This window comes from Cheilinus undulatus, linkage group 4, assembly GCF_018320785.1.
Source record: "Cheilinus undulatus linkage group 4, ASM1832078v1, whole genome shotgun sequence".
Classification (NCBI taxonomy): domain Eukaryota; kingdom Metazoa; phylum Chordata; class Actinopteri; order Labriformes; family Labridae; genus Cheilinus; species Cheilinus undulatus.
Window position 1 is genome coordinate 27,320,332 of NC_054868.1, and position 17,031 is coordinate 27,337,362.

Below are 17,031 nucleotides of genomic sequence, written 5' to 3' on the forward strand. Positions count from 1 at the left end.
ATCCTAATCCGGACACAGGCTGTCCTATGACATGAGAGGTTGGCATGTTTAGTCTTGACACAGTGCTAAAAGGCATCAAAAGTGCATGGAGATGGCCCCGTTCATGACATGTGCAGGGATGTCAGGGGATCCAGATAGAGTGGAAATGCGGAAGAACGACTGTAGGGCCCCTACATGTGTTTAAGTCAAGTTTTCACTCAGCAGGTGAGGGTGTGCAGCTCTATAAACAGTAATAGCATGACAGTGTGATGAATCTCTGCAGGATCCTGTCTCTCTCACTCTCTCTCCCTCCCTCCCTCTCTCTCTCATTCTCCTCTCTGGACTCTGTGCACTGATCCCAGGTCAGGTGAAATAGGGCTCAGATCAGGTTTTGTGAACAGGTTGCTCTTTTAAAGCCATGAACAGTTATGGGAAATGTATATTTAATGAATATTCCAGTCTTATAAATTCATCATCAGTGGATTCTAAAAACGTTAAAATCTGTAAAAACTGTCATATGTTACAAGGTCAGCATATTTTTGCCTGACCTGTTTAGATTACTTGCAAGTAAATTTTCTTTCGAAAGTAGCTAATTAACCCTTTGGCGTGCAAACATGCAGCTCTCATTAAATGGTACCTGCATCTAATATTGGATCATTTCTCTTTAGAAACATTACAGCAGCCTATATATCAGTCTTTGATATTGCTAAAAAATTGTCCAGCCCACAGGACGTCTCATTGGAGCAAATCCGGCCCCCTACACTGAATGAGTTTGAGACCCCTGCTTTAAGCAGAGGCAAGCATGTCTAATACATTTTCATAACCAAAGACGGGTAAAAAGATGGACTTTCCTGACTGCTTTTTAATTTTCTAATGAGATGCTTAAGCATTTATCACAAACTTGGGACTCATATTAAAAAGCTTTAACTGAACAGCAGTGTGCTTTTCTCACAGTAATCTCAGACGTGACTCATCCACAGTTGTATTGTCTGGCAGTTCCTCTGAGAGCAGGAGAATCTCCTGGGAGCAGAAAACAATAAAAATTTGTTTAAAGGATTATATCATCTCATAGTCTCATTAGCATTCAGACTAATACGCCAGCTGCCATATTTGACTGCAGGTCAGCACATGATGAGACTTTTATGAGTTCTGTTATAAAGGCATTTGGTTGTTATGACTCAATAAGTTGCTGACAAAGTTAAGGGATTTTTACAGGAGCAGAGAAGTGCTGTGGTTGACAGAGATTTCATAAATAGTTTTCATTATCCTTAAATGACAGGATTTCAATATGATTCAGGGAAACTAATTTTACTTTTTCACTAGAAAAACTTCTTGACCCTGCCAAGGATGATGAGAGTGCTAATAGATTAAGACTGGACAATTAGTTAAAATTTAGATTAAAATATGACGGTGTTCAATATTTCTTTAACCTGAAAAATGTGTCAAAGTACCAGATTATTACCATGTTTTGCAGTAGATGTGTTACTATTCTGTTATTTTCTTAATCAAAATGTGAATGAAACAAAAATGATTACTCCCTTCAATACAAATATGAGTAAAAATAATTGCAATAATATATTTTTTCAAAATTACTGAGCCCTAGTTTAACCTATTGTATTTGTTATAATGTAGTATGTTTTGTTGCATTTGTTTGTTGAAAAATAAATAAGAAAATTAACATTTGAAAAATTCATTTATTCCTGTGTATACAAAGCTCTTAAAAAGTAGCAATTAATGCAGGAATGTAAATGGAATTGATAATTATTTCTCATGCATTTTGCACTGGTACTCTGATAATCTAATAGTATTTATATTCTAGATTTTGTGTGTGTATTTGGGTAATTTGTAGGCTGTTGATTGTTGTCTATGGCTGCAGCATGAATAAAGTGCCTGAGAAAATTTTTCGCTCTGTGGGACAATAAAGTTTATGTTATGTTATGTTATGTTATGTTATGTTATCTTATCTTATCTTATCTTATCTTATCTTATCTTATCTTATCTTATCTTATCTTATCTTAAAAGCACAATATTGGGGGAGGGGGTGTTCTAATGGCATCATTTTCCTTAATTGTCCAGCCCTATCATGGATTCAAGTTAAATTTAGAATATGATTGTTTTTTTTTAATTGCACCCACATAAATTCACAGCTTTTGTAAAGATGCTGCTAATATTGATGGTGTATTATAGAGCTGATCAATTCCTAAGTGGGTACTGAACTTTCCAAGAAAGTTCGGAGCCTCTGTCTCAGTTTAACTCAATACTGATCAATATATTCAGTCAGCCAAACTCTGTTGATATAACTATAACAATTCAAACTTGCAATGCTATTTTTTGGGGAACATTATTTTTGTTACTCCATACATTTCTTTAAATGGTTTACATTGTACATTGTATACATGTATGGTTTACATGTATATATATATTTTAGTTGTAGTAGCATGTATTTTTTACACAAGCAGTAAAAAAACATTCATTATAACATTTGTCCGCATTTTCAAATTAAGAAAACAACAAGTGAAATTAAAAAGAACAACAGGAGTTCAGAAATATTCCCTTATTTATCCACCTTTTTTTGGGAATCTACTTTATGCCCCTTCAAAGAGGGCTGTCAGTGTGATTTATTATGATTTATTCAGTTGGTGTCTTCTGTGTTTTAAAACAGGAATGCCTTATCTTGTTCAAGTGCTTTAATTTATTTTTTAGTTTAGACAGGTGAATTCTCTCAAAGATTGAAGGTTTTACCAGTTATTTCAGCCATTATCTAACAAGCAGGGCACCTAGAGCTGGAATATTATTTGTTTAGTGTAAAGGATATCAGATGCATTGAAATTTACTAAGCTGGGAAAACTGATCAAAGACCCAAAGTAGCACCAAACGATGGCCAGGTTTCATCATTGAATGCAATAAAAAAAAGATTTCTAAAATGCTTTTCCAAATTTGAATAATCTAAAACATTGTTTGTCAGTCTGACTAAACAGAGGCGTGTATACTTGCCTTTTAGGACATGTTTACTTTCATGGATTAACATTTTAGACTTCTATAGTTATGTTGTACAAAGAAACACTAGGTTTCTTAATTTTGAGAATTAAAAAACACTTACATAGACTGTAATTCTAGTAAAGTGCATTCTGGGTAGCGATGCCAAATCAATCAATTAATCAATCTTTAATTTGTATAGTGCCATTCATAACTGAATTATGCCAAGACACCTCATAAAGAGGGCAGGTCTAGACATCAATAATTATTACCATAAGCATAGCTCTTGCACTATTTAGCCTCATTACAGTGGCAGGAAACACCTTCCCTTTAATGGGCAGGAACCTTGAGCAAAACCAGACTCATGCTGACAGCCATCTGCCAAAGCCGTGCTGGGGTTGAAAAGGAATAGGGGCCTGGGGGATGTGGGAGAAGCAGGAAGATAGAAGAAGGGGAGGCAGAGGGACAAGAGAAACTACAAAACAACAAATTGAAGACAAATTTATGGCTGGCGTTGGCCATATATGTATCTTCCATTTTGTAGGATATGGCTATAACATCAGTAAGATGGTAGTAGTATGTGAAGAATTTGGAATATTAACATCATTGCATGGTAGCATCAGTGTTGTTCATCCTATGGAGTGCCATCCTGAAAGCCTCTTTACTTTAATATAAGTACTGTTTTAGTGAAGAGTATAATAAGGAACACAGCTGATTATAATAACACAGCTGAGTAATGATTACACTTTAAGACATTAATATTGATTCTGCAACAGCATGAGATTTAGTGTCCTCAACTGTTAACACTGTGTTATGGCTTTGTGAAAGCGCAAAAGAGCACAGCGAGAGCTCCACATCCACACAGTTAGACGTGCACATATACACACTGCTGTGCTCCCCTTCCAGCTCCACTAATGTTGATCTTGCATCTGTACAAAGCTGACACAGAGGAGGGGAATCACTTTGTTTCCCCATTATATCTCTGCTATAGTCATAATTAACCCTTTAAAGCCTGAATATAAAAATCATAGCCAGAAAATTCTCATTTTTTGGAAATGAAATGTTTATTTCACTTTCAACTGAAATCCAAAAAATCCAAATTTCCATAAAATTTAACATATATATTTTTTGTATCTCCCAGGGGGTTAATAGTAAATCCTTTGAAATGGCACTGTGAACCAGCCTAATATGTAGGGTTCCCTTAAGGTAACTTTCCCAGGACAGGACTGCAATTGTACTTCAAGAATAGAAACTTTACCATTTGAGGAATGTAGCAAGAAAATGTATTTGTCAAATATGATGAAGCTGGACAAAAACTGAAGTGATGAGAAGTAAATATCTATACAAAAACAAGTCCATTCCCATTTGAAGACTGTAGATAAACTCTGAGAGAAGATTATCTGAGGAAAACCGTCAAACACTTTAATAATTTACTCATTGTATTGATTTCTGAATAATAAAAATGCGCTGCCGTTGAACTAAGAGAACAATGTGACAATTGGCTGCCTTGCACCCCCTCTACAGGTGCTCACATCTGCCAAATGCCACCCAATGGGAGACTCCTGAGGTGACCATTGTGACTGAATCCACTTTTGGCAGAAGTGAGGTGGAGAGCCGACTGAACGTGACCAAGGAGCATGCACGCTATCACACTCTGGAGTGTGTAGCGAGTGCAGAAGGGGAAGAGGCCTATACACTGTTCTCCATCAGTGGTAGGACACAACATTAACTTACATAAACAAAGATTAGCACACAAGTGTGGTACACACACAAAAACATGGACTCTAAGTCTGCAGAGGCCAGGTGCGTGATAACTGGGTGCAGATTGAATAAGATTAGTGAATGCTGACTGTACAGCATGGGATTATATGGTGTAGACTGACTAATCCTTGTAACACAAACAAACACCACTGCTCCAGCTGTCTACTAGAGGAAGAGAGTGTGATAGTGTGTGTGTGTTTCTACAAATAAAATGTGTTTTTTTCACCTCAAGTATTCAACAGATTCTCTGATCACTCTTATTTGTTTCCCATCAGAACGCCTTGTCCCTCACAAACTCTTCACTCCTCTTCTCACTGGCATGGTGGCCACTGGCATCCTGCTCAGCTTCACTCTGGTGGTGCTGCTCTATAAATACATGCAGGTAATATTGCACATAAATCAGTTATTGCAAAATCCTTTTCACTAAATAGGAAATATAATTTAATTTGTGTAAAAGTCGGGTCATAAATCTCTCATAAATGACATAAATTAATGGCCATCAAACCCATAGATTAGTTTATAGAACACTTCCAGTCCATTGATATGCAGTTTGTATCAGAAAAATAAACATCACTTTCTGGCAGAAAGCCCACCCTCATTTACTAATGACTCATGCCTTCATCTTGATTACACTGTAGTTTCAGTTAGAAACATATTTTTGAGATCACACTAGTTTTTCTTGGTGTGAAGTTGTGCTGATCTAAGTGGAACTATGTCTTTTCAATCAATGTGAATGTGTCCTAATGAATCTGAAAAGAACCAATCATCCATTTAGAGTGCACACATGCTGTAATTTAAAGGCTTTTCTGACACTCTGATCACGCCTCAGGCCATTAACATCCTCAATGGTACGCTGCTCTTATGCACTCAGATGAGTCAGACTTGTAGTGGGATAATAAGGGGAAAGTCTAGACTGAAAAACTTAAGTGCATCGAGTGATCTAAAATTTATCAGATGAGTGATGAGCACATAGAAGTGGTACAGTAATGTAGTCACACATTAACAATATGATGAAACTAATCACTAATCATTTCTCCTAATCCTCAAACTTTAACAGAAACCAAAGTTCCAAATCCAGTGGAAGGTGATTGATAGTATCCATGGCAACAACTACATATATATTGACCCCACACAGCTGCCGTATGACTCAAAATGGGAGTTTCCTCGACAAAAGCTGCGCTTTGGTATGAAATTTTTAATGTGTGTGGTTAAAATATAAACTGTGGAACAAGGGCGCTAGAAAGCCAAACTGCAAACTTGCTTGCAAGTATGTTTATAATAATTTATTCATGTTAAAATGTGTACATATCTTTTTTATTACTTGGATATTAGGCTTTCAACATCCAGAACAATATATGTGCTAAGTTTAGAGAAGGAGAAAGTTCCTTCCAAGTTAATCTAATACATTAAAAAAAAAAAAAAAAAAAAAAAAACATTGCATGAATGAAGAGAAGATAATTTTGACCCCACAAGTTATTTGGAAACTAATCATTGACCAGTATGGAGCTTAAAAAGTGTGATGTAATTTTAACAAACATATCCACATGTAACTTAGCACAAAAAGTAAGTTTGGTAGATTATTTATTTGTTGCAACAATGCTTCTTGGCAATAAATCTTATACCGTTGGATCGCCTGTTTATTTCCCTACTAGATAGTGCTGCATTTGTAAGGAGCATGCATTTGTGGGATGAGCAGCAGAGCTGAGTATGTGGACTGTGCCCATTAAATATTTGACAAATCTTCTCTGCCAGTGCTTATTCTGCTGTTGCTATTGACTCTTGTTTTGAACTTCTGGAACAATCAAGTTTCTGATTGGCACCTGACTGTCAGCAGCTGTGAGTATGGGCTCACGATAGGGATAGGGTGCGACAGGGAGACGTCAAGCTGGTGTTCTGATATACCGAGTTATGGCATAATTTGGAGTGAGCCCTAGTACCATCATCAAACTGAAGGCCAAGGTTCATATAACAGGGTATGTCAAAGATAGGCTACGGAGTGGGCGCTCTAACAATAAGACCCCCCAGGAAGACCATTTCCTCACCATGTCAGCATGTAGATACCATAGGCTGTCTTCTACAGATTACCTGTAAAGGTTTGCAGGATGATATGGCTAATGACTTTCTGCCAAGACAATCGGGAACAGACAGCACACAGACAGTCTCATAAGGCTGCCAGAAAGCCTGCCATGACTGTGCTGGTGTTGGCAACATGTGCAATGGAACTTGAACATGTGGAGGAACGTTATGTTCAGCAATGAGTCCAGATTCTGCCTATGGCAGTTGGATCGTAGGGTCAAAGCTGACTGCTGCCCTGATAGAGTAACATCTTTTGAAGTAGGCAGTGTGATGGTGTGGGGTGGCATCTCTCTCACTGGAAAAATTAGCCATGTTGTTACTGGAGGCAATCTCAATGCAGAGAGATATCGAGATGAGATTCTGCAACCAGTGGCAATCCCATATCTCCACAGTCTTGGACCGAATTCTTTTAATTCAAATTCAAATTCAAATTCAAAAAAACTTTATTTGTCCCCGGGGGGGGGCAATTAAAGGCACATAGAGCAGCAAGTAAACAACAATATAGAAATTCAGTCAACTACTGCACATAGACAATAAGGCTAATGTTCAAAGTGCTAAAATACTAAATATAGAAAGTAGTACTACTACCAAATAAAAACAATATCCTCCAAGATGACAATGCTCACCCCCACAGAGCAGGGTTTATCAGAGACTACCTCCAGAGTTTGGGAGTGGAGAGGATGGAATGGCCTGCCAGCAGTCCTGACCTCAACACCACTGAACACTTGGTGTCAATGCCATCCCACAGTAGTGTGTCACCAGGCTGGTAAGCAGCATGACAGGAGGTGCCAGGCTATTGTGGCTGTTAATGGTTCTTCCACACATTGCTATGGCTCCTGTTTGTTGAATGAATAAATTGTTAAATCACCAATATGTCTTGTTTCTTCAAACTTCAATCATCCAAACTCCAAACTAGAGTCAATGGCAGAATAAGCTGTTTGGCATCAGCAGAGAGATTTGGCAAATATTTCATGGGCATGGCTCACATCCTCTGCTCTGCTGCTCATCCCACAAATGCATGTTCCTTACAAATGTGGCGCTATTTAAGAGGGAAATAAACAGACTTTCCAATGGTATACTTTTTTCCAAGAAGCATTGCTACAACAAAGAAATGATCTACCAAACACAATTTTCCCTACTTTTAGTGCAATATTTAGTATTTATAGATAAAGGTTTTTTTTATTCAGGGCCAAAATACACATGCTATTTTAAGTCTTTTGTCTTTTTTGTCGGCATATTTTTCCTTAAAGGTAAAACTCTGGGTTCTGGTGCTTTTGGAAAAGTAGTGAGGGCCACGGCATATGGTCTCTGCTCTGCAGATACAGTTACGACCGTAGCTGTCAAGATGCTCAAACGTAAGTAGGTGTTTTTGTCTGTTTGTCTCTCTCTCATTTCCTGAGGTGATTTTGTATTCAGTACTGTAAAACTAAATAACTTTGTCATTGTCTTTGTTCTGCAAGGGCATAATTTCCAGTGGGGAGTTGGGCATTTGTTTCCCTCACTTTTACAGTTATAGTCTAATTAATTCTCTACAGACCACTTAACAGTGTCCTTATTCTGTCTTATCTCAAGTAAACATGGAAGATACACTGAACTGAGTTGGACCACACTGAAAAAAAATGTTTTGTTGATCCTAATTAATTTTATTAATTTTAGCAGTTGCACGGAATATATTTATCTAGATCTAGATATAATTTTTCTGTTGACTGAACTTAATGTTTTTAAGTAATCTCAGATGAATGATACAGGTAAGTTTAACTTTAAAGTTTTGTGTAGCAGGTGCTTAACATTTTTTAAGAAAAGTCAAACCTAGGTTAAACAGACTCGAATGAATGGAGTTGAATTAACTCAATTTTGTCAGTTTTAGCAGTTGCACAAAAGAAATTTGCCTAGATTCCACATGCTCTTTAAGTTGACTCAACTTATTATTTTTAAGTAATTCTAAATTAATTTACTTATAGTTTTAGCTCAACAAATTATAAGTATAATTGCTCAAATTTAGTACACTGTAAAACAAGATGAGTTGAGCTTACTTCAAAAAAATATGGAAACTTGTTGCCTAAAAAATAACAAGTAAACTACACTTGACTTTTTTGAGTTATAAAAACTTGTTTTTTGTGTGTGCAGTACTTGTTCTACATGAATTATTTAAATATTCACCATTAGTTTAAAATCAATTATTTTAAGTGCTCAAAACTGAGATTTAAATGTTACTTTAAGTTTGCAGGATGTAGCGTAATTCATCTACTTTGAGTGTGCAGTACTTAATATGTTTAGTGCACTGTAAACACTGATTAGTTCATAACACTCAAAATATCATAGATAACTGCTTACCTTAAAATGTCAAATGGTAGTCACTGATGAAGGTTTTTTTGTGTTACCATTTCACCTAAGGTGGACTAACTTGTGCCACCATTTGCAGCAATGACTGTTAGTGATCCACCGAGCCAGTTGAAATTTCAACGACGTTCATTGACATAACATCAATGATGTTGCCCCCTGTAGGTGGGAAGACCTTAATTGAGACAGCAACTTCACTCACAGTGCATTTTATTTGTTTATTTTATTTAGCCTTTATTTAACCAGGAGAAAACCTCATTGAGATTAAAAATCTCTTTTTCAAGGGTGTCCTGGCCAAGACAGCAGCAGCAAACTGAGTGCATAAAGGTTTAGTGCCCAAAGGCATTCTGGGAAAACTACAGATTTGTCATAACTCAAATAATTTGAGTAATAACCGATATCTACGGCTATAACCTTATAAAAACAAGCAATAATAAAATGTGGCAGAAATGGGTAACGGACGAAAAAATAGGCAAAAAGTGTCAACAATGGGTTAAAAGTGGCAAAAATGGTGCAAAAAAAATTAATAATAAGGTTAATAAGTGGCAAAATAGTTGAAAATAGTTGAAAAATGACAAACATTGATAAAAGCATCAACAAAGGTATCAAAAATGGTTTAAAGGTGGCAAAAATAAACAAAAAATAGCCTCGCAAAATCGTGTAAAGGGGTTAAAGAGTGGCACACGGGCAATAATTTGCAGGAAATTGGCCAAAATGGGCTAAAGAGTGTGCAAAATGGGAAAGAAGGTGCAAAAATTGGTTTAAAAGTGGTAAAAATGTATCAAAAATGGGTGAAAAGTGGCAAAAATGTTGCAGAAATGGCTGAATGAAGTAGTGAAAAGGGGTTCAAAAGTGTCAAAAATTAATTAATTCTGGTGCTAAATCACAATTGGGTAAGGCCCATTCTCTGGGATTTAGATAATAGGGATAGATCTCAGTGTTAATGCCTAAAAATCTCCTGTTTTGAAAGACAATGCAAATACTAATAATATGTTAATAATAAATATAAAATGTCTATTAGGCCAAACTATTTATCTAATTAATTTTGGTTTATTTAAAAGTCTGGCCCCCAGTCTCTATCAAGACTAAATCTGGCCCTTGTGCAAATGTGCCTGATGACTCCTGCTCTAAAGACATCTGTATTGAAAGTTACTGCAGTTTTCATCAGAGTAGCACTATGTTATGAATTATTGTGTTATGAGCATAAATTTGAGCACTGAAATAACAAATCCAGTGTTGTATATCATGGACGGGGAGAGATACCAGACACTGCCTGTCTGTGCATGTCTTAGCAATATATGAGACACTGTAAGAGTTTATTAATGTCCTGATTATGTCATCCTAGCCAACGCTCATTCCACGGAGAAGGAAGCACTCATGTCAGAGCTGAAGGTGCTCAGTTACCTGGGAAACCATGTAAACATCGTTAACCTGCTGGGGGCCTGCACTGTCGGAGGTGAGAGAAGCGGAAACCAAACTTAATTCATTGCATATAAAGCCTGGTTTACTGGGTCTGGAATCTGCAAGCCTCTTTTGATGGTGTTTACAACGTATTTATCGACTGACTTGTGTAACTGATTGAAGAGGTCCTGCAGACATGTTGATGTACTGACTGACAAAAAACAAAATCAGATATTGGACAGCACCACTGTGCTCCAATATGAGAACGTGATGGAGCTTTACTGGTCACAAATCTACTGAGCAGAGGATCAATTTTATCCACCTGACTAGCCCTGAATATTGATTATAATACAGCATTTAAATAAGGTTTCCACACAAGTATACATGTAGCCTACAGGTTATTAGGGGAAAAACTGTTTATTTTGCATAAAAAGGTACAAAATTTGGGAAATTCAGGTTCACTGAAGAATTTGTTCCACATGTTTGAAGACAAACCTATTGCTTAGCTTTAAACACACACCCTTTCAATCATGTGTGAGTAAAAAATAACTGTCATTTTGACTGGCTAAACACCCTTCTCTGTGGCCCTATTGTTATAGCTTTGTGTCTCTGTCTCTCTCTTATTGTAATTTTCTGTCATGTGCTTTGAAAACCACTGAGCAAGCTTTCTTTTACATCTCTGCATCCTGCCAGGCCCAGTTTTGGTGATCACTGAGTACTGTTGCTATGGAGATCTCCTCAACTTCCTGCGCAGAAAGAGAGAGTCTTTTCTAAACTCCCAGGTTGGTGATGGTTACTATCGCAACGTCTCGAACCAAGCTGAGCCTCCAAGGTATGTTTGAATTTGTGTGCTTAATCAAATACTGATTGTCAGTGTAAAATGGTTGTCATTCATGCCTGTTTGTGTCTTTGTGTGCATGCAGCAGAGATATGACTGGGACAGGCTATATGACGATGCGTCCCTCTGAGAAAGAGAGGTGCACACAGTCAGGTAAAGAAATTCATTCATTTCTTAAACCCTAAAAGCCTACTACAGCCTTACACGCTGCAGTAAACTGTGTTTAAATCTTCATTTAAACTACTTAAGCTGTGATTCAATCTTCACCTAGATGACATAGATGAGCTGTCTCTTGATGCTGAAGATCTCCTCAGCTTTTCCTACCAGGTGGCCAAAGGAATGGAGTACATCACATCTAAGAACGTAAGGCTTTCACAGACCGTGTGCTTTATTTATAGAGTAGTTATAGCTGAGATTTAAAAGAGCTCCTGCTAGTTTATAAATCACGTTATTGGCTTAGAGCCAGCATGTGCTGCATTGCTGTCAGCTAATAGAGTCTCTACAATCAGGACTCACACCAAAGCTGCTTTTTACACTTTATAATGTGCAAAAATGAATCAATCTAAAGCTCTGAAGAAGGAAGTTTAAAGTCGTTTGTTTTCTTGGTTAAATTTGTCCTACAGGGTTTGGGTTTCTTTATTGTGTTAGGTACATTAAATGCTCTTATATGAAGACCAGAACAACCCTCAAACAGTGCTAAAAACTTTATTACTACACTGATTTTCTTTACTTTATTTCTTTAGTCAGATTGATTTTCTTTTATTTCCTCAGATTGATTCATAGTGATAATGCATTTATTGACCGTGCAAATCACCTTTATAATTGGCCTTTTTATGATTACTCGCCTCACACAGTTTTAATGAGTGCGGTGACTCAGCTTCTCACTGCAAAAACTGGTTACAATGTCAGGATGTATTTTTATGTTTTTGTGTGTGTGCAGTGCATCCACAGGGATCTTGCAGCCAGAAACATTCTGCTGACTCACGGCAGGGTGGCAAAGATCTGTGACTTTGGGTTGGCACGAGACATCACGACTGATGCCAGCTACGTGCTCCGGGGCAATGTGAGTCTGACTATCGTCTATTCCTCATCCTTTATTTCCTTTCTTATTCTCTCGTCCTTTAATAATTCTTAATGTACCTGAATGGATTTCCATTACATCTTCTACAGTATGTAGAAGTTACAGCTGTAGGGATGTAGCTGAAGATCATACTGGTGTATCAATGTGAATATGTGAATAGTGCCAAAATATACATAGCAGGTCAGTTAGAGTGGCATTTGTCAAAATAGGGAAAAAAACTCCCTTTTAACTTGTCAAAATTGTAAAAAAAAAAAAAAAAAAATACCTTTCTCTAATCATAAACCGAAAGGTACAGATAAAATAAAAGATAAATAAATTCCATTACTGATGATAAGACGTGAGATATCCTCAGTCCTTTGCAGCGATTTGATTACATTTTTGATGTTTTTTTTTTGTTTGAAAATAAACACTATGCAGCTAGGAGGGAAAAAGTAAAATGGGCCTGCTTGTCAGTTCTCTGTAATAAAAATCTCAAGCAATTAAGAGGACTTTTTTAGAGACTCAAAACAAGAGAACACTCTCCATGTTGCTCTCCTTCCTGCAGGCTCGTCTGCCTGTCAAGTGGATGTCTCCTGAGAGTATTTTCGACTGTGTCTACACCTATGAAAGTGACGTGTGGTCCTACGGCATCCTGCTCTGGGAAATCTTCTCTCTGGGTAACCTTTACAGTTGTTTTGTAATAATGTTCAGGCATTTGTTATTATCTATTTGAACCGGGGTTATGTGAGAGGCTCTGGCTCAGCAACTTCACTTACTGCAAGGAGTCATATATTCAGATATTAAATGCAGCGCAGGGGTGATAATATTCCGGCACCATGCCGGATTTCCGGCGTGGCGGCATTTGACTGCTGTGGAAAAAAAAGACTACTTTTGTGAGCTTGTTTATGCGGGACAGCCTGACGTCAAGTCCCGAGTCAATAAAGATAACTGACACTGTCCATCAACTACACTTGGCGTACTAGCGAATCAGAAATAGAGTGGAGGCGGGTCTTGCGGAAGACAAAGCTTAGGTTGATTTCCTGCTTTGCCATACAGTGAATTTACCGCTGATGAATCCCTGCCGGTGTTGCCAACTTAGCGACTTTGTCGCTATATTTAGCGAGTTTTCAGACCCCTTTAGCGACTCTTTTTCAAAAAAGCGACTAGCAACAAATATGGCGACTTTTTCTGGCGTTACTGGAGACTTTTGGAGACTGACGTGAAAGCACACATCGTTGTTGCTCCGCGGCTGCTGCCATGCGGCCCCTCCCCGTCCAACAGCACTCACAGGCAGCCCAATCCTCGCGCAGCGTCCCCCTCAGCTGCAGTCATAGCAGGAGATGCTCACGCCTCCATGTCCAGACAGCAAATTAACCGCGCTGTGAAGGCCCCATGACTGTTTTCTCTGTTGTCTCTTTTTGGTCAATTTAAAATTGTTAATGAAGACTTTATATATAAATATATATAAACATATTATAAGTGGTATGGTCAAAAATGTTAATGTTTCACTAGGATCTGGTGTAGGCTTTTAAGTGGACCATAAGGTTTTAAACTAAACCAAACATAAGAAAACTAACTTCCTAAGAAAAATAGAACAGTAAATAGAATAATAAACTAAAATTAAAAATTAAAGTAACTCTGCCAGAGTATCTCTACAGTCATTTTTGCCTGTCCCAAGCCCAGATAAAAGAGGAGGGTTGGAATTGTGACATTATAGAAACAAAAATCAATAGAAGCATTCATTTGTAGTTCTACACATATTAAAGTTCTTTTAACTCACTTTTTTCTCTCTCATGATGTTTTTCTTCTCTCCTGCAGCATCCATTACAATTAAATGCATACTGCTGATTATGCTAATTAGGCGGTTACGTCATTTAGTGACCATTAACTTTTACTATATTGCAGTCTGAGCCAGTACTTTTGTCGCTATTGGCTTTCCCATGCATACGTTCCACCTGGGAAAAAGTTCAGGCTCAGGATTTTTTTTCACTATCAGCCATGATGCAGTGCCAGAAATCAGCATTACTTTTTGAGTCCATGGTTATAATGACACAAAATGACAATGCATGAATACTTTGTGTCTGTGTTGCAGGTAATAGTCCATACCCTGGGATGCAGGTTGGCTCAGCATTTTATAAGATGATTCAGGAGGGCCACAGGATGAACAGGCCTGAATTTGCTCCTGTTGAGATGTGAGTGTGTGTCTGTGAGAGAGTTTCTTTACATATCACAACAAAGGCTTCATAATGTGTTTTTGTTAATGCCATCAATGATCTGCAGACTTTCCAGTTAATCCCTGTGTTGTTTTAACATTATACACACTCCATTTTTTTCTTAAGGGTCAAAAAATAACCTACCATCATCAATCTCCTTAAACAAAGCAGCTTAATTAAATTTCAAATGCAGTATTTTTTTTCATGAAGAAAAATATCCAACAGCTTGGTTACTGTCAGGCTTCTCCCTCTTCATGGTGCAGAAAGACTGCATTTAACCACTGGAAACAACACTTTCATTCATAAGTGTTTTCTTTATTCAATCACAGATCTTTTACTATTATTATTACCACTGAAGTTAATGAATCTTTATAAACATGAATTTTGTTTGCAAGAGTCACTTATATAGCCTGAAGAAGTAGCAGAAACGAGCACTGAATGCTTTTAATTTTTTTTACTACAAGCATGTGTCCTTCATTTTTAACCACCACTCCCATCTACTAAGTGTGTATTAAACAAAACAAGATGAGAATAAAAGAAATAAAAGCTAAGAAATAAAACCATGAAGAACATTGTTCAGTTTCGTAGTGAGCCATTCTTACCTTAAAACAACACTAGGACTAAACCTTCATGTCATTTCTGCAGGTATGATATGATGCTGTCCTGCTGGAATCATGATCCTATGAAGAGGCCATCCTTCAGGAAACTGGTGGAGAGGACGGAACTGCTGTTGTCAGAAAACACTAAAAATGTAAGAATGGAACAATGAACTAATGGACATGCTATTTCCTTTTTAAAGATTGTTTTAGCATGTTACTTTTTCTAAGACAATGTAAGTTAAGAAACAGACCAAATGAAACATACAATATGTGCAGTTATGGTCCCCAACTGAGATCCAACCACTGACACTGAGCACAGTACATTATTATAGAATTTTTAGGGCACTGTCCCATCTCAAATTGGATTTTATTTCTACAAGACTAAAGAAATTTACCATAAAAGATCTGTATCATAAACCAGACACACTGAGTTAAAGAGACAGTGGTTATCAGATAGGGAGATTATGACCAAAGTCCCTGTCAAGTTGAGTTAAAGGAAAAGAACAAACAAGCCTGTTTTTGTCACATGCTGCTTATACAATGCCATGTCTATTTGTAATTTTTTTTTTTTTTTTTTTAGAGATTGAAAAATAATAACAGATTAAACCCCTCTGATATATCACATTGGCATAAGTATACCGACCCTTTGCAAAAGCACTTGTAATTTAGCACAGGTTCCTCTCATTTTTTTGGATCTGTAATGAGATGTTTCTACACCTTGATTGTAGTCTACCTGTGGTATACTAAATTGACTGAACATGATTTGGAAAGTCAAACATCTCTCTACAGAAGGCCTTACAGCTGACAATGTATTTAAGAGCAAAAAAAAACAAGCCATGAGGTCAAAGGAACTGCCTGCAGAGCTCAGATCAGATCTAGAGAAGGCAGGGAAAAAGTTCTGCTACACTGAAGGTTCCTGACTCTAGTGGTCTAATGGCACAACCGGGACTCTCCCAAGAGCTGGTCACCCAGCTGAACACCGAACATTTATGTAAATGTTACTTTTCAGATTTTCATCTGTAATGAATTTTCAATTTTATAAAATATACATGTATCTATGTTTTCACTTTGTCATGATGGGAAACTGAGTGTATGTTAATGAGAGAAAAAAGGCTTTTTTTAAGCATCAGGCTACAACATAACAAAATTGACACAGTTATAGGGGATATGAATACTTTCTGAATGCACTGTATGCCTGCTGTTGTCATGGTGATTTAAGATGCTGTCTGATGGTTTGCTAAGGAAAAAAATGCCCCAAAATTAGGGAATCTGCTCATGGCTTTGCTTTCACAACCAAATCTCAAACATGCCAGAAATCCATCTGGCCAGTCAGGAGCAACTGATCGTACTGTTGTTGGCCTCCTATGGACTGCACAACGATCGATGCACAATCAAGTTGAAAGTTGGCCTGACTTCCAAGTGATGCGACTACAAAATATGTGTCTGAAATCACACAGTGTATGTCCAGCTTAAGTCAGAAGATGTAAACACTTAAGGAGACATTTTATTTACTAATTGATTGGTGTGGCCGGTACTTATTTAGCTATTTAGATTAACCATGAATTTGAGATTGTGATTTTTTTCATTGATTGATTTGTTTCTTTGTTCACAATCAGTATTTAAAAAAGTCTTGTGTTTCTTCAGGAGTACCTGATGCTGAGCACCAACTCTGGTCAACCAGAGCAGCAGAGGGCGCCATCACGAAGGCTGAGCTCAGTTTGCAGCACGACAGCACCCACCCAGCCTTTACTGCAAAACACTGTTGATGTCTTCCAAGACTACATCTGA

General features: G+C 37.4%; 1 protein-coding gene across 1 annotated transcript in view; it reads left to right on the top strand.

Annotated features, from left to right (window-relative positions):
• Window positions 1–17,031, top strand: part of kitb (KIT proto-oncogene, receptor tyrosine kinase b) — a 28,448-nt gene extending 11,417 nt beyond the window's left edge. The window contains exons 9-21 of the mRNA XM_041785409.1: window positions 4,480–4,667; window positions 4,992–5,098; window positions 5,774–5,900; window positions 8,043–8,147; window positions 10,478–10,588; window positions 11,227–11,365; window positions 11,457–11,524; window positions 11,643–11,734; window positions 12,312–12,434; window positions 12,997–13,108; window positions 14,524–14,623; window positions 15,290–15,395; window positions 16,888–17,031. Of these exons, the coding sequence (XP_041641343.1) occupies window positions 4,480–4,667; window positions 4,992–5,098; window positions 5,774–5,900; window positions 8,043–8,147; window positions 10,478–10,588; window positions 11,227–11,365; window positions 11,457–11,524; window positions 11,643–11,734; window positions 12,312–12,434; window positions 12,997–13,108; window positions 14,524–14,623; window positions 15,290–15,395; window positions 16,888–17,031 (1,522 nt within the window). The remainder of the gene's footprint in view (window positions 1–4,479; window positions 4,668–4,991; window positions 5,099–5,773; window positions 5,901–8,042; window positions 8,148–10,477; window positions 10,589–11,226; window positions 11,366–11,456; window positions 11,525–11,642; window positions 11,735–12,311; window positions 12,435–12,996; window positions 13,109–14,523; window positions 14,624–15,289; window positions 15,396–16,887) is intronic.